General features: G+C 45.6%; 1 protein-coding gene across 2 annotated transcripts; it reads left to right on the top strand.

The window, feature by feature from the left end:
• The first annotated feature begins 431 nt into the window (after positions 1-431).
• LOC142301942 (uncharacterized) lies at positions 432-19,265 on the top strand. 2 transcript variants are annotated; one of them, XM_075343003.1, is made up of 5 exons: positions 432-530; positions 11,420-11,572; positions 14,218-14,313; positions 18,272-18,334; positions 18,575-19,265. In XM_075343003.1, the coding sequence occupies exons 1-5, from the start codon at positions 461-463 to the stop codon at positions 19,006-19,008; spliced, it is 816 nt and encodes a 271-aa protein (XP_075199118.1). In that variant the 5' UTR covers positions 432-460; the 3' UTR covers positions 19,009-19,265. The 2 variants fall into 2 exon arrangements, with proteins under 2 accessions (XP_075199118.1, XP_075199117.1); XM_075343002.1 differs by having other exon boundaries at positions 11,420-11,605.
• The last annotated feature ends 3,217 nt before the right edge of the window (positions 19,266-22,482 follow it).

Below are 22,482 nucleotides of genomic sequence, written 5' to 3'. Positions count from 1 at the left end.
TGGTTGAGCTAAGCGTCCATGTGTATGGGGCAATTGGAGGATAAAGCTGAAGGCTGAACTAACATTTGGATGAAGGTTTTCTAATTTGCGTGGTCTCCTTAAGTGCTGTTCATTTATCCAACTTACACTCTTTCCCTGTGTATAAAATGTTTACAGGGATTAATTATACATGAATACTCGTCTTCACCACATTTTTATATTGGGTGTACTAGTAGTATTATTTTGATGTTGGCTTGCCAGCCGTCCGTATTGGATTCCTATGCAGCAGGGCCATTCTCATACTTGGCGACACTTTGCTTCCCCTATCTCTTCCTGTTCTCTGTCTCAAGGATCCAAACATGATGAGATGTATAATCATATATGTGGCATGTGTCTCCGGCCACATCGTCTTATCTCCTTGTACAATAAGTCCTTTCCGTGAATACACTGATCACTTTCATCATTTGTCACATATGGAAACATGTACGGCAATGTGGACTGTGTTCCCCCAGCTCAACGTGGAGAAGTTTTCCTAAAGAGAAGCCCATCAGGTAATTAAGACAAAATGGCTAATGGTTGTAGTACGGAGGGCTCTGTTTATACTGTAACTCTGGTTGCTTGAATGTGGGGGTATGTGGTTCCTGTTCCTGTTTTTTACCTTTTTTTTATGAGTGCATTCTGCATTAGCTTTTATTACTTGCCTCCATCTATCGTGTATGAAACGATTTCGTCATTCAGGGTGCAAAGTGATGAAATAACACTGTCCGACATTAGTCTACACAACACTGCCCAATTTGGGGCTGAAGCTACATCTTCTGCAGCGCCTTTGCACTACTTCCAGCAAATGATAAAACAGATCAGGGTGGAAGATTTAGGTGCTAACACATTGGGGGTCAGTCGTGCCTCTTTTAATAACGACAGATGATAGACCAAATAATAGACTCAGGTCCGGCACCAGAACCCAGTGAACCTGGACAAATGCAGGGTCTACTGCACTCTTGGGTCAATTGACTTGTCGAAGTATGAAGAAGGCTCCAGAGTCTCACTGCAATGCGTCAGTTTAACCCCTTAGATGCTGCTGTCAATTATGACAATGGTATTCGAGAGCTTGGAAATAGGGAGCCTAAGGAGTTCTCATAACCATGCATGTACATCACTGAAGCCTGGCCTGTGGCTGATCTTCACAGAGCAATAGTTTACCAGTGCACTGCAAAACTGCAGTATTTCAGTGCATTGTGCAAGTGACTGCAGGTTCAAGTTGCCTAAGGAGACAAATAAAAAGTGTAAAAGGCAATGAAAAATATCCTCATGAGTGTGGCAGTGTATACTTTATATATACTGTAAATATTACATTCACAAAGATAGAACAGGGCCCCTTGTGCAATAACAAAATATATGGCCCTTTGCAGTGCAATAACTGCTGATAATGCACAATTCTACCTGATTTGGAGGTAGAAATGGGCCCCTTTACCTCTTAGGCCCCTGTGCAGTCAAATGGGTTGCAATGATTATATGTTCACCCTTGATTTCCTTTAGGCCAGTGAAGCAGTTAAAAAGATTGTCCACTACTTTAATACTGATGGCCTATCCTTTGCATAGGTTATAAATAAGAAAGGAGAATCAGCTCACCATTTTCAATCAATCTCAGGGACCCTCTGGAGCTCCGGACAAGGTGCCGCCACGCCTAAAGCAAGTCCATAAATAAAGTAAAGTACAGCTCCAACAGACGTCAGCTGACGTTGGTCATGACTTTGTTCCGACTGTAATGTGTCACAATATGTGCTAAAAATAAAAATAAAAAATAATAATAAAAAAAAGCAAAATAAGGTACTTCTCTGTTGTAGCTGGACTTTATGTTATTTATAGGTTATAAATGTCTGATCAGTGGGCGTGCGACACCCAGCACTATCGCCAATCAGCTGTTCCCGGTCTCGGCGGTGGCTGGAACTGCTCAGTCATGGAACTGCACAGTGCAGTGGCATCACCGGAATAATGGCCTCAGCTGTGTACTGCATATCCTCTCCCTACTGATCTGAATAGGAAGTGGATGTGCAGTACCTGCCCGTGGCCACTATAGAGTTGACGTGGTTGCGCAGCTCCTTAACTGAGCAGTTCCGGCCACCACCGACACCGGGAACAGGTGATTTAGCGGGGGTGCCGTATGTCGCACCCCCACTGATCAGACATGATGACCTAGTCAGTGGACAACCTCTTTAATGGTAACACCCCTAGAAGTCTAGGGCAATGATTAGAGAATATTGATAACCCCCCCAAATGGTTAATATCGTGAAATGGAGAGGTTTAAAGGTTTGTCCACTACTATTAATAATAATAATGGCAAATTCTACCCCCTCACCCCACATTAGAAAACGGTCAGTCGGACAATTGTTTATCTATCTTCCCTGACTTAACTAACCCATATACAGGAAGAGTTGGCCGAGCGCTCCTGTAGTCTCTATGAGAGAGTCTACGCCAAAATCATCTGACAGCGGCATCTGCCAAAGAGTAAAAGGATTGGCCATCAGAAAGCCAACACACTGGGTACTTTTCTCCTCTGGCATTGATGTGAGGCCCTCATACACATTAGACTGTACACCAATCCTGCTGACATCAAATATTTATAGGGGCCAATTTCATATTGTCGGGAGTCTGAGAGAAGGAACCCCCATGATTGAGTGATCATGGACCAACTAGTCCAATAAATAGAAGCTGGGGATCCACTCTCCTTTATGGGCCCCTGTCCTGTGATTAGGCTATGTGTCTGTTCCTGACCATTTATCTTGATAGGGTTCGGCCCTTTTTAAAGAGGACATGATAGTGGGACCTCTCATGGTATTCGAATCTGGGTCTATTGGAGGTTCCCGTAGTCTCAGCTTTATCTTCGTCAACTGTATTATAATTACCGTAATCATTGTGTAACTTTATAATATTAATTTCTCACCATTTAAAATATAACTATGGGGAGATAAGGTATGCACACCAGTGACTATGTAAGGGGAATACATGAAATAGCAGAAACTGCTGTGTGAATACTGACTTGAAAAATCCAATAGCTATATGTAAGAATGAAATGTGAAAAATGGAACCTGCATTACTGCCATGAACATATGAATCAAGAGAAATTTAGCTACTGAATTGATCAATGCAATAGAGCCCCAACACTACGCCAAAGCCTGGGTCTCAGCTTCCCATACACGATAAGTTTTTTAACTGCATGAGAGGACACACACAAGCTAGGGACCCCAACGTAGAGAAATACTTTGGCGTAGTGTTGGGGCTCTGTTGCATTGATCAATTCAGTAGCTAAATTTCTCTTGATTCATATGTTCATGGCAGTAATGCAGAATCCATTTTTCACATTTTCACTCTTACATATAGCTATTGGATTTTTCAAGTCAGTATTCACACAGCAGTTTCTGCTATTCCATGTATTCCCCTTACATAGTCACTGGTGTGCATACCTTATCTCCCCATAGTGATGTTTTTTTAGGTTTTTGCACCCAGTTCGGACTTAGAATGGTGTTCCAAACGTTATTCCTATTTTTTACCATTTATTTCAAATCTGTTTTATTGATGAAACTGTTGTCAACATACAAACATATCATTTGTGCAATTACAATACATAAACATCATTTTCTCAATGCCGGGATAACATCCAGAAATTGTTACATTACTAAATTTCTTGGAATTCTTCAAATTATCTTTGTGCTATTACCATACAACCACTTGTAAATTATAGGTCAGAATTTTACTTCTTTTGACTTCCCGTATCCTAATATACTCATTCTCCTTGTATGTCTATTGTCTTATGAATTATTGATAAATCTTTTCATATAAAAAATGAAACTAGAAAAATGCAGATTAATGTTCAGAAAAGAAAGAAAGAAGAGGAAAGATATAAGCATAAAGAAGAGGAAATTAGAGAAAAGGGGGGAGGGGGGGGAAGCAAGAAAAGAAAAGAAAAAAGGGGGGGGAAGGAATGAGACCCCACCGTTTCTCAGCTCAAAAAGCTCGCCAAACTCTCCACAAACTCTGGGGACTCCATGAACATAATCCATGGTCTCCAAACTGTAGTAAATTTTTCTGTGTTCCCATTTAGTTCTGCTGTCAGCTCCTCCATTCTCTGGAGGTTTGTCATCTCCTCCAACCAATCCAGCACCGTAGGGCATCTAGTCTGTTTCCAAAATCGTGGGATAATCATACGGGCAGCCGCCAGGCAAAATCGCAACATGTCCCTTTTTTGTGTTTTAATAGCTCCTGGGAGCATAGAAAGAAGGGCAACCTGGGGGGATTTTTCTATTTCACCTCCGCTCATCTTTTTGTACAGGTAGAACACTGAGTCCCAAAAGGGTTGCAGCTTAGTACAGCTCCACCATATGTGTAGCATTGTACCTGTGTCTGTGCCACACCTCCAGCACACATCAGACACAGAGGGAAATATAGCATGTAATTTAGTCGGGTAATGGTACCACCTTGTGAGAATTTTATAACTTTTCTCTTGAGCGGCGCACGCCAAGGAAAGCTTGTGGGTCCACAGGTACGCTCTGCTCCAATCGTCCTCTGCAATATCCTCTCCCAGTTCCTCTCCCCACCTACAGACAAAGTGAGGTTTATCCACCCTATTTCTCTGGTTCAGCATTTTATAGATGAGTGAGATGCCATGTCCAGGTGATGACCCCTGTAAAAATATTTTCTCAAAAGGAGTAGGGGGTGTCCTCATCCTTCTCTCCCTGTCCTGGTACGAGAGGAAAGATTTCAACTGCATATATTCCATCCAGGAAATCTCTCTCCCTGTGGCCTGCATGGAAGTATAAGTTGGTAGGGTGTGTCCCTGGAGCACGTGACAAAAACGGGTATCATCCGCCCGAGTAAATCCCCCGAATCTATGGGAGTGGAGTCCTGGGGGGAACTTCTTATTACCGAATACGGGGGTAAGTGGGCCCTGCTCCTGAGAGAGAGATCCCTTTTTTATCTCTCCATCCCACATCCCCATCGCTGTCCGCGTGAACTCCATTCCTTTCGCTATCTGGATCCTACTTTCTTTCTCTAACCATGGAAGTAAATGTAAGGGAGTTCCCAGTACATCCTGTTCAATCACCACCCATTGTTTCGAATTACCATGAAAATGCCAGTCCAGTAATCTCGTTAGGATAGCTGCCTTGTAATATAACTGAAAATTTGGGAGCCCCGCCCCCCCGTCACTTTTGTGTCTGGTCAGAGTTTTAATTCCTGTTCGGGGTCTCCTGTTCCCCCAGACAAACCCAGACAAGGCTGTCCGGATCTTGGAGAAGTAACTTAGCGGTAGCTGTATGGGTATTGTCTGAAACAGGAACAGGAACCTCGGTAACACATCCATTTTTATCGCGTTTATACGCCCAAACCACGTCAATCTCTTTTTGTCATATTTCTTTAAGTCCCTGATTGTCCTTTCTAATAAGGGGAAAAAATTGTGATGTACAATTTTTGCTGGATCCCTAGGTACCATAACTCCCAGATATTTTAAAACTGACGGTTGCCACTTAAAAGGGAAGTTTTGTGATACTCTCGCAAGGTCTTCTGCCGATAAAGTCACGTTCATGGCCTCTGATTTGGAAAAATTTACTTTGAAGTTGCTTAAGTTGCCAAACTGTTCGAACTCCTTAAGCAAGGACGGGAAGGATATGTGTGGTTGGGAAATGAACATGAGAAGGTCATCCGCGAATAGAGCCAGCTTACGGCTCTCCCCCCCCGCCTCTATCCCGTGGATGCTTGTGTTGTTTCTCAGGGCGACCGCAAGGTGCTCCATGACTATGACGTATAAGAGGGGCGACAGTGGACATCCCTGTCTCGTTCCATTGTGGACCAGAAAGGATGATGATAGAAACCCATTTGTCCTGACTTTTGCTGAGGGTCTCGTATACAGGGACGCAATTCTACCCAAAAATTTCTGACCCAAACCCACCTGTCTCAAGGCTGCCATCATAAAGCTCCAACTGACCCGGTCGAAGGCCTTCTCCGCGTCCACTGAAAGTAAACACATGGGGAGAGACTGAGCCCTCGACCGAGCCATCAGGAGGAACAATTTGTTGGTGTTGTCCCGTGCCTCCCGGCCTTTTACAAATCCCACCTGGTCTGTATGTATTATCCCAGGCAGGGACAGGGCAAGTCTGTTGGCAAGTGCTTTAGAGAAAAATTTCAAATCTAAATTAATCAGTGAGATGGGTCTGTAATTTGTAACCAGCAAGTGGTCCTTTCCCGGTTTGGGGATAACACATATGTGTGCTTCAAGAGACTGTGCTACCCACTGGGAGTTTTCAGATATGGAGTTAAATACTTTGGTCATGAACGGGGATAACTGAGTCTGAAAAATTTTATAGAACTTGGGGGTAAACCCGTCCGGACCTGGGCTTTTGCCTGAAGGAGAATCCCTGATAATAGATGCCACTTCTGTCTCTGTAAAGTCTGCTTCTAGGTTTTCAACCTCAGTATTGGGTATAGTCGGCAGGGCTGTTTTAAGTATGTAATCATTTATTTTAGTCTCCAAAGCTTCTTGTGGCATATCCCCAAATTTGCCCCTTATGTTGTAAAGGTCACTATAATATTTTTGAAACTGCTCCGCTATGTGGATTGGGTTCTGAGTCAAAAGGCCGTCCGATTTTTTGATCGTAGGGATGTGACTGGGGTCCCCCCTCGGATGTAATAACCTAGCTAGTGGTCTGCCACATTTGTCCGCATATTCATACATAAATCTTTTTAGTCTATTCCTGTGGCGCTCGTATTGTCGGTCCAGAATGGATTTAAGTTCCTCTCTGTTTTTAACTAGCTCTGTTAGTGTCACCGGGGATAATGTCTGCTTATGGATCTTCTCTAGGTCTGAAATATTCTGAAGTAGAGACAGAATGGTTTGGGCTCTCTCCCTCTTAATCCTAGCCCCATGTTTGATCAGAATCCCTCTCAACACACACTTTAGTGTCTCCCATTGAACAGGTAGGGTAGTAGTGTCTCCTGAGTGTATCTCCAAGAATTCATCTATTGTGTTCTGCAGGTCTTTCAAGCATCCCTGGTCCCTCAGCAGACTATCATTCAACCGCCAAGACCACGGCCTCCCAGGCCCATCCGGCATAGTGAGGCTCAAAAATATGGGGGCATGATCTGACCAAGAGATACTGCCTATAGAGGCCTGTATCTGCCATGTCAGGGCCTTCTGACTTACAAGGAATAGGTCTATGCGGCTGTATGAAGAGTGAGCCGGGGAAAAATATGTGTAGTCACGGTCTACTGGGTGTAGTGTTCTCCATACATCCACTAATCTGAGTTCCTGTATACAACGTTTAACCTTCGTTAGTTTCCTTATTGAGAGAAAGTTATGTCCCGACGTTGTGTCTACCTTAGGGTCCAAAGTGAAGTTTAAATCACCGCCCACGATCACGGTCCCTTCTGCGAATTCATCCAGTGATGACAGGAGAGAGGAGCAGGTCGTCGCCGGATCTCTATTCGGTAGATACCAATTGACAATGGTAAAGATGGATGAGTTAACATTAATTTTCAGGAATATAAATCTTCCCTCCGTGTCCACCCGTGTATCTAGAACTGTGTGCACTAGGGACTTATGGATGCCTATGGACACTCCCTTGGATTTTGACTCTGGGTTGGAACTGTGGACCCAGTTAGTGTAATATCTGTCTCTAAAGATGGGGAGGTGGCCCGTTTTAAAATGTGTTTCTTGGATCAATAGTATATGGACTCTTTTTTTGTGCATGTCAAAAAATATCTGGGAGCGTTTTTGCGGGACATTAAGTCCCCTCACATTTAGTGAACCCCAATTAATCTGCGTCATTTCAATGCGGAGGAACGGTGGGGACTCTAGGGATAGGTTCGGGGATTAGGGAGAGAGAGATGTGCAGGCAAGTAGGATAGGAAGAGCAGGGAAAAAGAAGAGGAAATAAAAGAGAAGAGGTAAGAAGGTCGAGAATACAAAAGAAACTACCAACAAAGCAGTAGAAACCAAAGGCAAGGAGGTCAGAGTGCCTCCCGCCTGCAAGGTCACAACAAGACCCTAACGTCTGGTCTAAAAAGACTAAAAGTAACTGTATAAGAGAATACCAAACTGTCTAACTTAGGGATGGTGAGACTACGCCACTCCTTTATGGCGTGTTATCCCAATCAGGGAGGGAACTTTCTACAAAGGAGCCCCCTGCCCCGGACTAACAATAAGCAATTATTCAACTTAGTTTGTCAGCCAGAGCCCTATATAATGTGAGGACACAAGGTCTAGAGAGAATATTGTGCTATACACCGTCAGGGGGTGCCCCCCCGCCCCCTCTTCCAGGAAGGCGGGAGGGAACCCCCCCCCCCTCATAATCAGAAAGACTTAATCCCCCTGGCAAAAAAATTATAGCAAAACTGGGAGGTACATTCTATTGAGAAACAACCCAATGAATTTTTGTTTATGAACCAATAACTCCTTAAACATCAGACTGGTCTTCCTCTTCGAGGGCCACGCATCCGATCACCATCTGGGGCAGCACCCCAAACCCCCATTGGAAACACCGGCCATTCCTCTATAGGCACCAATGGAATGTCCAGGGCTGCAGCAAACGATGGCATATCAGTCGGGTTCCTAAGAACATGCATTCTTCCCGCATGTCGGACCTGCAGGCGGAAGGGAAATCCCCAGCTGTATTGAAACTCATACGAACGGAGCATGTCCAGGAGAGGTTTCAGTGCTCTCCTTCTTTGTAAAGTGAAACGGGATAAGTCCTGCAGAATCTGGACTTGGCTCCCCTCGTATGCTGGTGAAACTCCACTGCGCAGCTTAAACAGGATGGCCTCTTTAAGGACATAACGGTGGACCCTGCAAATCACATCTCGTGGTCTGTCATTCTGTGTAGGTCTAGGGCCAAGCGCTCTATGCACTCTGTCTAGCTCCAGGGGTTGGCTTGATGGTTCACCCAGGATCTCATTAAACATCACTTGGAGGGCTCTCTGGAGATCCTTAGGTTCAACAGACTCTGGTAAACCCCGGACCCTTAAATTGTTTCTCCGGCCCCTGTTTTCAGCATCGTCCATTGCTTCCACCATATATTGTATTTGGCAGGAGTGTTGATCCAAAATGGCCCCTTGTGCCTGAGTGGTGTCTTCTATATTCTGTATTTTAGCTGCCTGTATTTGGTTCTGAGTGTCCACTCTTTCCACCTCCCCCCTCAGGGCCGACAGCTCTGTGCGGTATGCCTGTTCCAGCCTTGCTATATATGTCTCCATATCTTCTCTGGTGGGCATAGAAGAGATGTGTGCCCGGATTTCATTAAGTTCTGTTAGCACTCCTGGTTCATGTGATCTTATTGTACTTGTGGCAGGCTCTAACTCTGCTTGCATTTCCATATCATACACACTTTGACTCAGGCTGTGTCTCACTGAAGATAGGAGATTTCCACTAGCAGGGCCCTGTTCCCCATTTGCAGCATTAACAGCCTCTGCTTGAGATTTATTATTGTCCTCCTTCTGTGACAGGGGTAAGGGCACCTCTCCCCCCTCCTGAGGCCTCCCCACTGCAGGTCTGCAATCAGCAATGGTGGGGGTTGTACCCATGCTCCCTGCTCCAGGGCTCCCCTGTACCTGGACACGCTGGCTGTCTGGGGTTATCAGCTGCCTCTCCTCCACTGCCCGGGTGGTTTCCTCCCTCTGTCTCTGCTGCTGCTGGGGCTTCCCCTGCCTCTCCATCTTGGGAGATGTCTGCAGTGCTGTCCTCTGCTTCGGCCCGGTAAGGAAGCCTCTAATTCCCTTCTCCTCTGTCCGTGACGCTCCTCTGCTGGGCCCCTGGGAGCTCTCCCTTCTCCTGCGCTGCATATCCTTTTCTTCCAGGCTCTTGGGCTGGTTTAATTGTCAGTAATGTAGTCCGGTGGCAGGAGCTGAGACAAACACGTCCTCACTCCTCCATAGCCAGGACACGCCCCTTACCATTTAAAATATATCTGATTGCAATCAGGCATTAGTAACAATTGTTTTCACCCAGGGGCAAAGACTTCATTCACATCTAGTCTTGCCGACAACAACTGCAGAATTGCTGGGCTTAAAGCGGATTTGTCACCAGATTTCACAATACAAACTGAATCAATTTTCATATAGATATCTTAGACTTGATCTTGCCGATGTTCTTACTTTTAAAAATTCACGCCAGTAGAGCTGTATAATCTGGAAATAAAAAAAAATGTGCATTTTCTGATGCTCGAAAAATCTAAAATTCTAAAATTAGGCAGGGAACCTTTCACGCAGAATAATACAACCATTTTTATGTGGATTTTCAAAACAAGTACTCCAGCCTAGTCAGGTGTAAGATATCCATTTCATAATGTATTTTTTTGCATTGGGAAATCTGGAGACTGATAATCTGTAACATGACCTGAATGTAAACAAAAAAATGTCAATTAGCTGATAGCAATCAGGGAACAGAGGTGGAAGGCGCAAAAACTATCTTTGCTACATAGTGATTCCGGAAACCAAAATTCCCCTTTATGCTGCAAAACAGAAAAACCATCTTAAAAAACTGTGTTAGAAACTTACTGTAAAACAGGAACTTCAAACTAAAAGTTATCAACAATTCAGCGCTGTAGGAAAAAGGAAGAGTAGGACACCCGTCCTGAGATCATTGGCATATGGCCACCAGATGACAACGCAAAACTCTTCCATATTATTTTTTTTAGGAAGGATCTATATATATATAATAGACTTTAACAAAATCCCATTCAATGACTATGCACTTGCTATGGAGCCTTAAATAAGCCATAAATATATACTTGTTGGCTGACAGTAATCTTTCTCGATCTCTTAATATGTCTTCTTTATGGGGAGAGAAGAGTAAGCTGACACCTCCTTTGGTGGCTTGTCTCCTACAACAATTGGGCATTAGAATTCTAGGTGACTTTTCTTCATTGTCATCATCCGAAGGTGAGAGTCAGGAGGTCTCCATGTACTTCGGATGGTTCAGGTGTAATCAACAAGTTCAGCCAATTTTGCTCTAACGTGTGTTGGGTCTTTAGTTCTTCCCAGTCTTTTTCCGATTATATAGCAAGATCCTAGGGCAGGACTCCCCTCTTCAGAGGAGCTGCACTTTTCGCAAAGCGTTAGGTAGGTCATCGATTTTTGAGTTGTGGAAGATGCAACAAACAACAGACCTCTCTGCTCTTGGGGGTTGAAACCCTGCACCAAAATGGTGGATAGGGCTCATTTAAATCTTTGCCGTGAGGCTTCTTTTCTTTAATGGACATGATTGAATATATTGCATAATTAGGTAATAATAACTTATTACTCTGCCCAAAGCTATGCTTTTCATGTGCCCGCTTTGGGAGAGAAAGTCCCATTATTGACTCAAACTCTTTTGCTCCTCTGTATTCCAGAAATGTTCTTCATTTGTAAATGATCCACTAATCTTTATGGTTAAAATTTGTTCCTCGTCTTTTTTCAGAACATAGTGATATATATCTACAAGAAGAAAGTATATATGAACCGGTGCGGGGCAGTGAGAAGCCGGACTCTGAGAACCTCTGGAGACTATCATCCATTGGAAGCAGTGAGGAAGATACTACACTTCGGTGGAGCAAAGGCCCACCAAAAAGAAGTAAAGCTTGGATGCCTTCTTATCAGAAGGATTGTAAGAATACCACAAGGGTACCATAAACTGGTGTGAAACAATGGCTCATGGCCAAATTATATCGTTATGTAGCCTCCTAACCGAGCAATCTCAAATCCAAGGTTTCTCCTGACCAAGCCACATCCACATAAACTATTTAGTCATACTTATCAATCTGGGCAATTGGGGGTAAGGAATAATATATGTAAGAAGACCAGTTATTTCCTCACCATCAGAACACTTCTGAAAACATTGAACACTTCAGGGAACACTTCAGGGAAATGCAGTGGATGTTGTGTATATGGACTTTTCAAAAGCTTTTGATACGGTGCCACACAAAAGGTTGGTACATAAAATGAGAATAATGGGGATAGGGGAAAATATGTGTAACTGGGTTAAAAACTGGCTCAGTGATAAGATAGAAAGGGTGGTTATTAATGGTACGTACTCGGACTGGGTCTTAGTTCATAGTGGGGTACCACAGGGGTCAGTATTGGGCCCGCTTCTTTTCAACATATTTATAAATGACCTTGTTGGGGGCATGCGGAGTAGAATTTCAATATTTGCAGATGATACTAAACTCTGCAGGGTAATCAATACAGAGGAGGATAATTTTATATTACAGGGAGATTTATGTAAATTGGAGGATTGGGCTGAGAAGTGGCAATTGAAGTTTAATGTAGATAAATGTAAGGTCATGCACTTGGGTAGAGGAAATAACATTTATGATTATGTACTTAATTGTAGAACACTGGGTAAACCAGACACAGAAAAAGACTTGGGTGTATGGGTGGATGGTAAACTTCACTTTAGTGGACAGTGTCAGGCAGCTGCTGCCAGGGCTAATAAAATAATGGGATGTATTAAAAAAGGTATAAGTGTTCATGAAAAAAATATAGTTCTACCTCTGTACAAGTCACTAGTGCGACCGCACTTAGAATACTGTGTACAATTCTGGTCACCGATATATAAGAAGGACATAGCTGAACTGGAGAGGGTGCAGAGAAGAGCCACCAAGATTATTAGAGGAATGGGGGGGCTGCAATACCAAGACAGGTTATTAAACTTGGGGTTATTTAGTTTGGAAAAACGAAGGCTTAGGGGGGATCTAATCACAATGTATAAATATATGAGGGGACAGTACAGAGACCTTTCCAAAGATCTTTTTACACCTAGGCCTGCGACTGGAACACGGGGGCATCCGCTACGTCTTGAGGAAAGAAGGTTTAATCATAATCACAGACGAGGATTCTTTACTGTACGAGCAGTGAGACTATGGAACTCTCTGCCGCATGATGTTGTAATGAGTGATTCACTACTAAAATTTAAGCAGAGCCTGGATGCCTTTCTTGAAAAATTTAATATTACCAGTTATGTATATTAGATTTTATGACAGGGTATTGATCCAGGGAACTAGTCTGATTGCCAGATGTGGAGTCAGGAAGGAAATTTTTTCCCCATTGGAACTGTTTGCCACATTGGGGTTTTTTTGCCTTCCTCTGGATCAACATGTTAGGCTACGGGTTGAACTAGATGGACTAAGGGGCACTTTGCACACTGCGACATCGCAGGTGCGATGTCGGTGGGGTCAAATTGAAAGTGACGCACATCCGGCATCGCATGCGACATCGCAGTGTGTAAAGCCTAGATGATACGATTAACGAGCGCAAAAGCGTCGTAATCGTATCATCGGTGCAGCGTCGGCGTAATTCAGAATTACGCTGACGCGACGGTCCGATGTTGTTCCTCGCTCCTGCGGCAGCACACATCGCTGTGTGTGAAGCCGCAGGAGCGAGGAACATCTCCTACCGGCGTCACCGAGGCTTCCGTAGGATATGCGGAAGGAAGGAGGTGGGCAGGATGTTTACATCCTGCTCATCTCCGCCCCTCCGCTCTGATTGGCCGCCTGCCGTGTGACGTCGCAGTGACGCCGCACGACCCGCCCCCTTAACAAGGAGGCGGGTCGCCGGCCACAGGGACGTCGCACGGCAGGTGAGTGTGTGTGTGAAGCTGCCGTAGCGATAATTTTCGCTACGCCAGCTATCACCACATATCGCTGCTGCGACGGGGGCGGGGACTATCGCACTCGGCATCGCAGCATCGGCCTGCGATGTCGCAGTGTGCAAAGTGCCCCTTAGAGTCTCCCTTCAACCTTAAAAACTATGATACTATGATACTATGATATATGTTCATTGGTCTTGTAGGGTTGTTAGATGGGTGGTAGACTTTACACAAGGATGGTTAGTGATGGTATTCCTTTAACACCCCTGATGTTCTAGGGTGTTGGAAGGGTAGTATCTTTTATATCTGCTCGCACCGGATATTGTTAATGGTAGAATAAATAATTTATGATGGTTTAATGTTTTTGTGAGTAAATACCTAATATTTCTAGGAAGTCTATGGTGGTTTAGGAGCTAGCATTTAATATTCTTGGTGGTGTAAGATAGTAAAGGTGTTAATGGTCCAGACTGAAAAGTACAACAATGATTCAAATTTATTTTAGCCGTTTTGGAAAATCTCACTTCGGTTTTTAACAACTCAGATATGGGTTTCCGAATATTAAGAAGTCTCTCTGGTTTACTTTGCAGTGCTGATTTTGAAGACCACCTCTGAAACATTTTCTTCTTTACCAGGTTTTTATCAGAAGTCCCGACTCTTGATTGTTGTTTCTAGCTGTGGCCTTCTGCTGCTCTTGAGCATCTTCATCTTGGGTTATTTTATGAACAAGTGTAAGTACTGACATATTTTATGTCCTGTTATAAGTTTGCTAACCTGAAACAGTGGGAAACACCAAGTGTAATAGTGTCCTAGCTGATAAGGAAATAATTCTAGGTGAGTGGTAAAGGAGTTGTTCACAAATTGGGGTTGTTAAACCCACAACTGACGACTCAAGGTGTGACAGCTGCTACAGTACCCTCAGGTCAGGAGATCCTGCTGTGTAGACAAGTGGTAGGAGGATAGGAGTAGTAGTTTGTGCTGTAGTATTAAATTAAAAAAATCTGTAGATCATAATACAAGATAGGATTACCAAATTTATTTTTAACATGTTTCAAAGCTGTAAACACTTTTTTCATCAGGAAAACCCCAATAGCAGTGGCAAAACTCTAGTTTGATGGACCCCAGTGCAAAGTTTGAGCCTGGGCCCCCCTCCCTCCAGGGTTGGTTAGATATAAGGGCCATTCTAAATCTTATAAAGACATAAGCACTGCCCCCCTTCCCCTTCATTGTGTAGTAATGACTCCCATGCTTTACTTATGTACCCATGATGGCCCCATCCTGGTGTATGGCCCCCATCATGGCTATATTCTGGAATATATGGCCCCATCTTGGTATATATTTCCCCATCATGGCCCCATCCTGGTATATACTGTATGTCCCTATCATGTCCCTATCCTGATATATGTTCAAGTCATGGCCCCATACTGGTCTAGGACCCCATTATGGCTATATCCTGGCATATTTGGCCCCATTTTGGTAGATATGTTCCCATTGTGTTATATATAGCCCCCATCCTGGTACATGTCCTATCATGGCCGCATCCTGGTATATGTCCCCATCATGGCCCCATTCTGGTGTATGACCCCAATCATGGCTATTTCCTGTTATATATGGCCTCATCCTGGTATATATATCCCCATCATTGCCCTATCCTGGTATATATGTCCACATTCTGGCCCCATCCTGGTATATGTCCTCATCATAGCCCCATCCTTGTATATATGTCCCCATCATAGCCCGATCCTGGTATATATGGTATATATGTCCCTATCATAGCCTGATCCTGGTATTTATGTCCCCATCATAGCCCAATCCTGGTATATGTCCCCATCATGGCCCCATCTCGGCATATGTCCCTGTCCTGGCTGCATCCTGATACATATGATTCCCCATCATGCCTCGTAAAAAAATAATCAATTATACTCCCCTTCCCTCCGCTGCCCCGGTGTCCTCCTCCGATGCTGTCATGCCTGCAACTGACTTTAGCGTGTAAGTAGCGCAGTGCATGACATCACTGTCATGCGCACCCACTTACATCACCATCAGTGAGATTATGGGCAGGCGTGGGAAGCAGTGAATATCCATATTCTTCCATCACTGGCAGACTGTAATGAAACTGACTGCCCAGCCGCTGCAGAAAGCCGAATGCTGGGCGGTCATGTGTGCTGCTATTAAAGATGAATATTTGCTGCTTCCCATGCCTATAATCCCACCCACCTATCAGCACTGGGTTCAGTGCAAAGAAGTGGGCAGGATTATGAGAGTGGGAGCAGTGAATATTCATATCCTTAATCAGCAGCTGGCATGTTGTAGTGCAGGGACCCGACGGGTCTCTTTGCAGTGATGCATTGTGGAGGCACACTCCCAGACGCACACATCCATCTGAAACAGGCGCTGGGGTCGGCGAGATCCCTGCACCCCCGGGCATGGTCGTGGTCACAATCCTAGCCGCCGCAATTGCCCAATAGTAAATAAAACATACCAAAGACAGACTTAAATAGTTTACAATTTAAAACGGAGCGCTAAAGGAAAAGGAAACCACCCCTGAATGATACATGTACATGTGGCTGGATACTTGAAGGTATCAATAAAATTTAAGAAACAGAAAAGAAAGGTCAGCACGGCCCTCTTTCTCTCTTGGTCAGCAGGGACCTCTCTCTCTTGGTCAGCAGGGTCCTCTTTCACTCTTTCTCTTGATCAGCAGGGACTTCTTTTTTTCTTGGTCAGCTGAGTCCTCTTTCTTTCTTGCTCTCGGTCAGCAGGGTCCTTTTTTCCTCTCTCGGTCACCAGGTTCCTCATTTTCTCTCTCGGTCAGCAGGATCTTCTCTCTCTCTCTAGGTCAGGAGGGTCCCCTTTATCTCTAGGTCAGGAGAATCCCCTCTCTCTGTCAGCAAGCTCCTCTTTCTTTCTCTCTCTCTCTCTCTTGGTCAGCTTGGTCCTCTTTCTTTTGGTCAGCCTGGACTTCTCCCTTTCGGTCAGTAGGGTCCACACTCTCTCTTGTTCAACAGAGTCTTCTCTCTCTTGGTCCTTTTTAATTCTTCTCTCTTAGTCAGCACAATCCTCTTTCTCTCTTGGTCAGTAGGGACCTCTCTATCTTAGTCAGCAGGGTCCTCTTTCTCTCGGTCAGCAGGGTCCTCTTTTTCTTGATCAGCAGGGACCTCTTTCTTTCTTCGTCAGCAGGGTCCTCTTTCTTTCTTACTCTCGGTCCGCAGGGTCCTTTTTCTCTCTCTCGGTCAGCAGGTTCCTCATTTTCTCTCTTGGTCAGTAGGGTCCTCTCTCTCTTGGTCAGCAGAGTCTTGTGTCTCTCTCTTGGTCACCCGGGTCCTTTTTTATTCCTCTCTCTGTCAGCAGGGTCCTCTTTCACTCTTAGTCAACAGGGACCTCTGTCTTGGTCAGCAGGGTCCTCATTCTCTCTTTCTCTCGGTCAGCAAGGTCCTCTTTCTCTCGGTCAGCAGGGACCTCTCTCTCTCTCTTGGTCAGCAGGGACCTCCTTCTTTCTTGATCAGCAGGGTCCACTCTTTCTTTCTTACTGTCAGTCAACAGGGTCTTCTCTCTCTCTCTGTCAGCAGGGTTTTCATTTTCTCTCTTGGTCAGCAGGATCTTTACTCTCTCTAGGTCAGGAGGGTCCCCTCTCTCTTTTGGTCAGCAGAGCTCTCTCTCTCTTTTGGTCAGCAGAGCCCTCTCTCTCAGTCAGCAGGGTCCTCTCTCTCGGTCAGAAGGCTCCTTCTCTCCCAGTCAACAGGGTCCTTTCTCTCGGTCAGCAGGGTCCTCGCTCTTAGTCAATAAAGTTCTCTCTCACTCTCTCTCTGGCAGCAGAGTCCTCTTTCGCTGTCATGATCAGCAGGGTCCTCTGTCCTCTTCCTCACTTTTTTCCAAGCAATTATAGGCTTTCCATTATTGAGATTTGTGTGGATTTATTTGCTGCAAATCTAATTTTTGGGATATATTCAGAAAAGTTGGCAAATTTGGATTTCAAAGGATCCGCTCAACTCTAGTGGTCACCAGATCAGAAGTATAGATACAGCAACTCCTGTAGGAGATACAAACGTAGGTGGTAGGTTGAAAGCCCAGGAAGGGTTTGTCACTATGCCCTGTTCAGCAGCATACATGTCATGAGTATATTCAAGCTAACTTCAGGGAGTGGTAAAGATGATTGTTTGGTACTAGTCATAAGGCCCCGTCACACACAACGAGATCACTAACGAGATCGTTGCAGCAGCGATCTCATTATGTGTGACACCTGCCAGCGATCAGGCCCCTGCTGTGAGATCGCTAGTCGTTGCTGAATGGTTGGGACCATTTTCTTCAAAGGCGATGTCCTGCTGGGCAGGACACATCGCTGTGTTTGACGCCTACCAACGACCTCCTAACACAGTCCCAACGCCCGCCGAGATCATTATACAGGTCGCTGATCGTTACTGCGTCATTGGTAAGATCTGACTGTGTGAGATCTCACCAGCGACCTCCCAGCGACTTACCAGCGATCCTTATCAGGTCGCATCGTTTTCGGGATTGCTGGTAAGTCGTTAAATGTGATGGGGGCAATAGACCAACAGCAAATCGCCCAGAGGAAAATGAATGACAACAGCAGAATATGCAAGGCTATCAATTTATAGCTCTCAAATAGTACATTCAGTTTACTAATAAATACTTTTCTTATTTATATTAAATATGATTTTTAACTTGCAGATTACGCTATGGAGACAGAATTAGAGCACGTAAAAGAGCAGAATAAGCGGCATATAACAATGGGTAAGTATTTATATATACACATATTCTAGAGGGGTGCAGAGGTAAAAGTACATCCGCACCCTGGTATCTACAGTCTGGGTAGAGGTCACTTTGCTAAATATGCAGAATCCAGTATAAATGGCGCATAGTCGGTCGGGTCCCTGTTACATATTTTTCACTGGTGGCCAGGAGCTTCAGGTTACATAGGCTTCATTCCTATGAGTCCTTTAATAAAACATACTCTTACTTTTATCTCCACAGGTTCCTTCCTTCTATATAACGAAGCCCATAACAAGTGTGCAGAGGTGCGCTCATCTTCTACCGGGAAAGATCTTTTGGAGCTCACCACCTCCATTTGCTCCTCAGTTTCCGATTCTCAGCTCTTCCACTGGCTCCCAGGAGGCCGTCTCATGAGCTTAGGAGAGGGACTATGTGTGGTGGTGGAAGGAAAGCCTCAATCGCAGAAGCCACTAAGGCTTTCTCAATGTAATGCTGACAAGACCTTGAGCTGGGAGTGCTACAATGATACTTTGCTGGGAGTCAAAGGGGAAAACCTTTTCTTTAACTATGGGAATAATCCAAAAAATATGGTCATGCTTTATTGGGGAAATGGGGTTTGGAGTCGTTGGAGAGCTCGGAATCTTGATGGGAACGTACTAGATGGAGGGGCTTGTGCTCAAGAAAAGGGGTTATAACATTTTTTTGAATATTTTTATCTACTGATTTATGCCCATTCCTGTGTTAATGACTTGGTAGTACACATACTATATATAACATAAAAATACACAGTAGCGTCCAGTAGACTTTCTGCTTTGGCAGTAAATAGAGTAGAAAAGAGATTGCTCAAAATCTGCACAAGATTAAAAAAACTGTTTAAAAATCCCCCAGATGTTTAATAAAATGAAGATTTTATACAGATTTTTATTGTAACATATTGATCAGATTTTCTTTTTACGTGGTAATGTGTATATATCCGATTACGTATCTCTGCATACTGCATGTCGCTAATGATGGACTTTTTTTGTGTGTAAAATGCAGTCTGAGCATAAAACTGTACATACTGTATATCTACCATTATGGCATGTTACAGTGTATGTATAGAAGTTGATAGGAGCGCACTAACATTCTAGAGAGATTAAGGGATGATAACAAAGGGGTGCTATCTGGTGCGGTAGAGTGGGTGAACGCAACAAGAGAGAAAAAGCAACCGCATATGGATCAGATGCACACCAAAAGTATAAGATAAAATAGCCTTTATTGTATACCAATTTTAAAAACATTTAAAAAGGTGCAAAACATGCAAACAGCCAGAGGTGGAGGAAGGAGTGCCCTGGGCAAAAAAATCACAACAGCATCACATAACGGTAATAATTACATACATGAGTAGATTAATCAAAAATGCTGTAAAGAAAAAGTGCCAATATATAATGCTGAATGCCCAACAATGTTAGGTCTGGACAACCAGGAGCAATAGAAGTAACATAAATCAGCCAGATATATGCAATGTTCCAAGAAGGGGATAGTAAATATAATAGTACGGAGGGAGGGTCACAGGTACACAATTTGCGCAAATAATGAAATACAATAATACAAAGCATAAATCACAAATACGCAAGAAATGAAATGATTTTGTTATTCCTATTCTGAAACCTCCTACTCAGATTTCATTTCTTGCGTATTTGTGATTTATGCTTTGTATTATTGTATTTCATTATTTGCGCAAATTGTGTACCTGTGACCCTCCCTCCGTACTATTATATTTACTATCCCCTTCTTGGAACATTGCATATATCTGGCTGATTTATGTTACTTCTATTGCTCCTGGTTGTCCAGACCTAACATTGTTGGGCATTCAGCATTATATATTGGCACTTTTTCTTTACAGCATTTTTGATTAATCTACTCATGTATGTAATTATTACCGTTATGTGATGCTGTTGTGATTTTTTTGCCCAGGGCACTCCTGCCTCCACCTCTGGCTGTTTGCATGTTTTGCACCTTTTTAAATGTTTTTAAAATTGGTATACAATAAAGGCTATTTTATCTTATACTTTTGGTGTGCATCTGATCCATGTGCGGTTGCTTATTCTCTCTTGTTATGTTACAGTGTATGTGTGATGAGCGATGTATCTGTGACGCCCTGGGCAAGCCAGGGGTCACAGGTCATGACACCACCACACCCATACACCCCGGATAGGTACACCGAAGCTACCTAAAAATCCTTGTTGCCTTCCTCCAGCGGCTGATGTCCACACCAGGGGGTGGGCCAGGCGGTTGGCTCCGCCCACCAAGGAGTTCACAGCCCTGGAGGCGGGAAAACCAGGCAGAACAGTTTGAGAAGAGGACAGTGTGAGATGAGTTTAGGAGTTGAAGTGAGTGGTAGAGGAGCAAGAGAGAGGAGTTAAGGTGGAAGAGAAAGTGACAGTTGAGGAAGCCTGAAGTTGGTCCGGGTGCGTGCCCCGGACTGAGACAGCAAGGTCAGCAGACGGCGGTGACCGTTTGCAGGAGAGGCTGATCGGAGGTTGCCGAAAGGACCGTGGACGGGTGGTGGCCCGGCGGTACCGGAGCGGTATATGAAGAGAAGCCAGCACCATTGGCAGGGGCCTTTCGGATCCCGGCAAGGCTAGGAGTCGCTGTGAATTTGCCAAATCCGTCAGTGAAGGGGACCTCCGGGTCTCCCAGCAATTAAGTCCCGATTGAAGGCAACAGTCCAACCGTTGGAGAGAGACACCGCCACCGCCAAGGCACCAGTTTCTCAGGACCAGCGCCTGCGGGCAAAGAGGGGCTCCTCCGGCCCATATCCAAGCCGGGGAGCGGGTTACCGGTGGGAACCCATCGCTACCAACATTACACTAGGTGCAGGGACAGAGACCGTCACCGTCAACTACCGGGGAAAAGCAACAGCAGCCGTCCGTGGGAACCGTCTTTCCAGCTGTGTGTTTTACCGAGAACTGTGTCAACGTCTCAGGCTGAGTGAGTACCACCGTGCCGTGCGGCACAGCACTGCCCCCGCGACCCTGCACCTCACCAGGCCCCACACCTGGCCTGCCATCCATCCCTGCCCCATCACCGGGCCCCGGGACAACCAACCCCCTACCCACGGAGGGGAGAAATAACAACAAGGCTGCTCCCTGTCACCGCTCCCGGGATCCCCATACAGAGCAGCGGTGGTGTCCACACAATCACCACAACCGTGGGTGGCGTCACTGACAATAAATCCCCAAAACCAATCCCCTTTTCACTCACGGGCAAGGAGCGCCACTCGAGTCCCCGGGATCCGGCCCATCGCTCGAGCCACCGAGCAGCAGAGGCCGCAGCAGCGGCAGCCGGACCCGAGCAGTGGGAGAGCGCGGCGTCCCCTCCTCCGCCCGCGACAACTTGGCGCTGTGAACAGGATCTTACCGCTCTGCCGTCTGGTAGAGGTGTGCCTTGTTACCGCTGGAGGCTTCCGGCCGAAAAATTTCGGAAGTCGCCATCTTTGGCGCGAAAAGTTCCCGCTCGAGCGTCTTCTCGAGTAGCGGAGGCGCGAAGGCCAAAACCCCGCCCCGAGAGAGGAGGGGCCGGAAAGAGGCTAAGGGGGACGCGGATGGAGAAATGGCGGCGTCCTCGAATTGGAGCGCGGGAATACCCGCCACCGGGGCATCCAAGCTCTGGGGGAAACGAGGAGGAGTAGCCTTTTAGGACTGCGGCCCGGGTGAGCTCCCCGCCGGGACCGCTGCGTGGCTGGAGCGGGAATTGGGCCGGTTCTGCTTGAAGGTGAGGGCGCAGAGCCTGCAGCAGTTGATGGATTGGAAAGCGGAGATGCGCAGAATGGTTGCCGTAGTGGGGGCCCGTGAGCAAGGGTCCGCTGCAGCCGTGCCGCATCACGATCAGTCCACCCAAACCCCAGAACCAGCCCTGATTGAGTGGGAGATGGAGGCCAGCACCGTGGCCGGGGGTCCGGAGAGAATGCCGTTGATGGAGGAGGAGGTCCAAAGTATGCTGCCTCCACCGCCATTCCTAACGGCTGTCAGTGGTTCGGGGTTGAACTGCCGATGGAGGGAGAACCGCATGTACCGCTCGGTCCCTGAGTGGGCCGACCCCCTGCGGTGGTAGCCGCCTCAAGGTCAGCGGAGTCCCGCTGCAGTTGTCCCCGTTGGGACCATCTATGTGTGTGTGTTTAAAAGTTT

Source organism: Anomaloglossus baeobatrachus, chromosome 4 (genome assembly GCF_048569485.1).
Source record: "Anomaloglossus baeobatrachus isolate aAnoBae1 chromosome 4, aAnoBae1.hap1, whole genome shotgun sequence".
Lineage (NCBI taxonomy): Eukaryota > Metazoa > Chordata > Amphibia > Anura > Aromobatidae > Anomaloglossus > Anomaloglossus baeobatrachus.
This window is presented reverse-complemented; position numbering and strand designations above follow the sequence as displayed.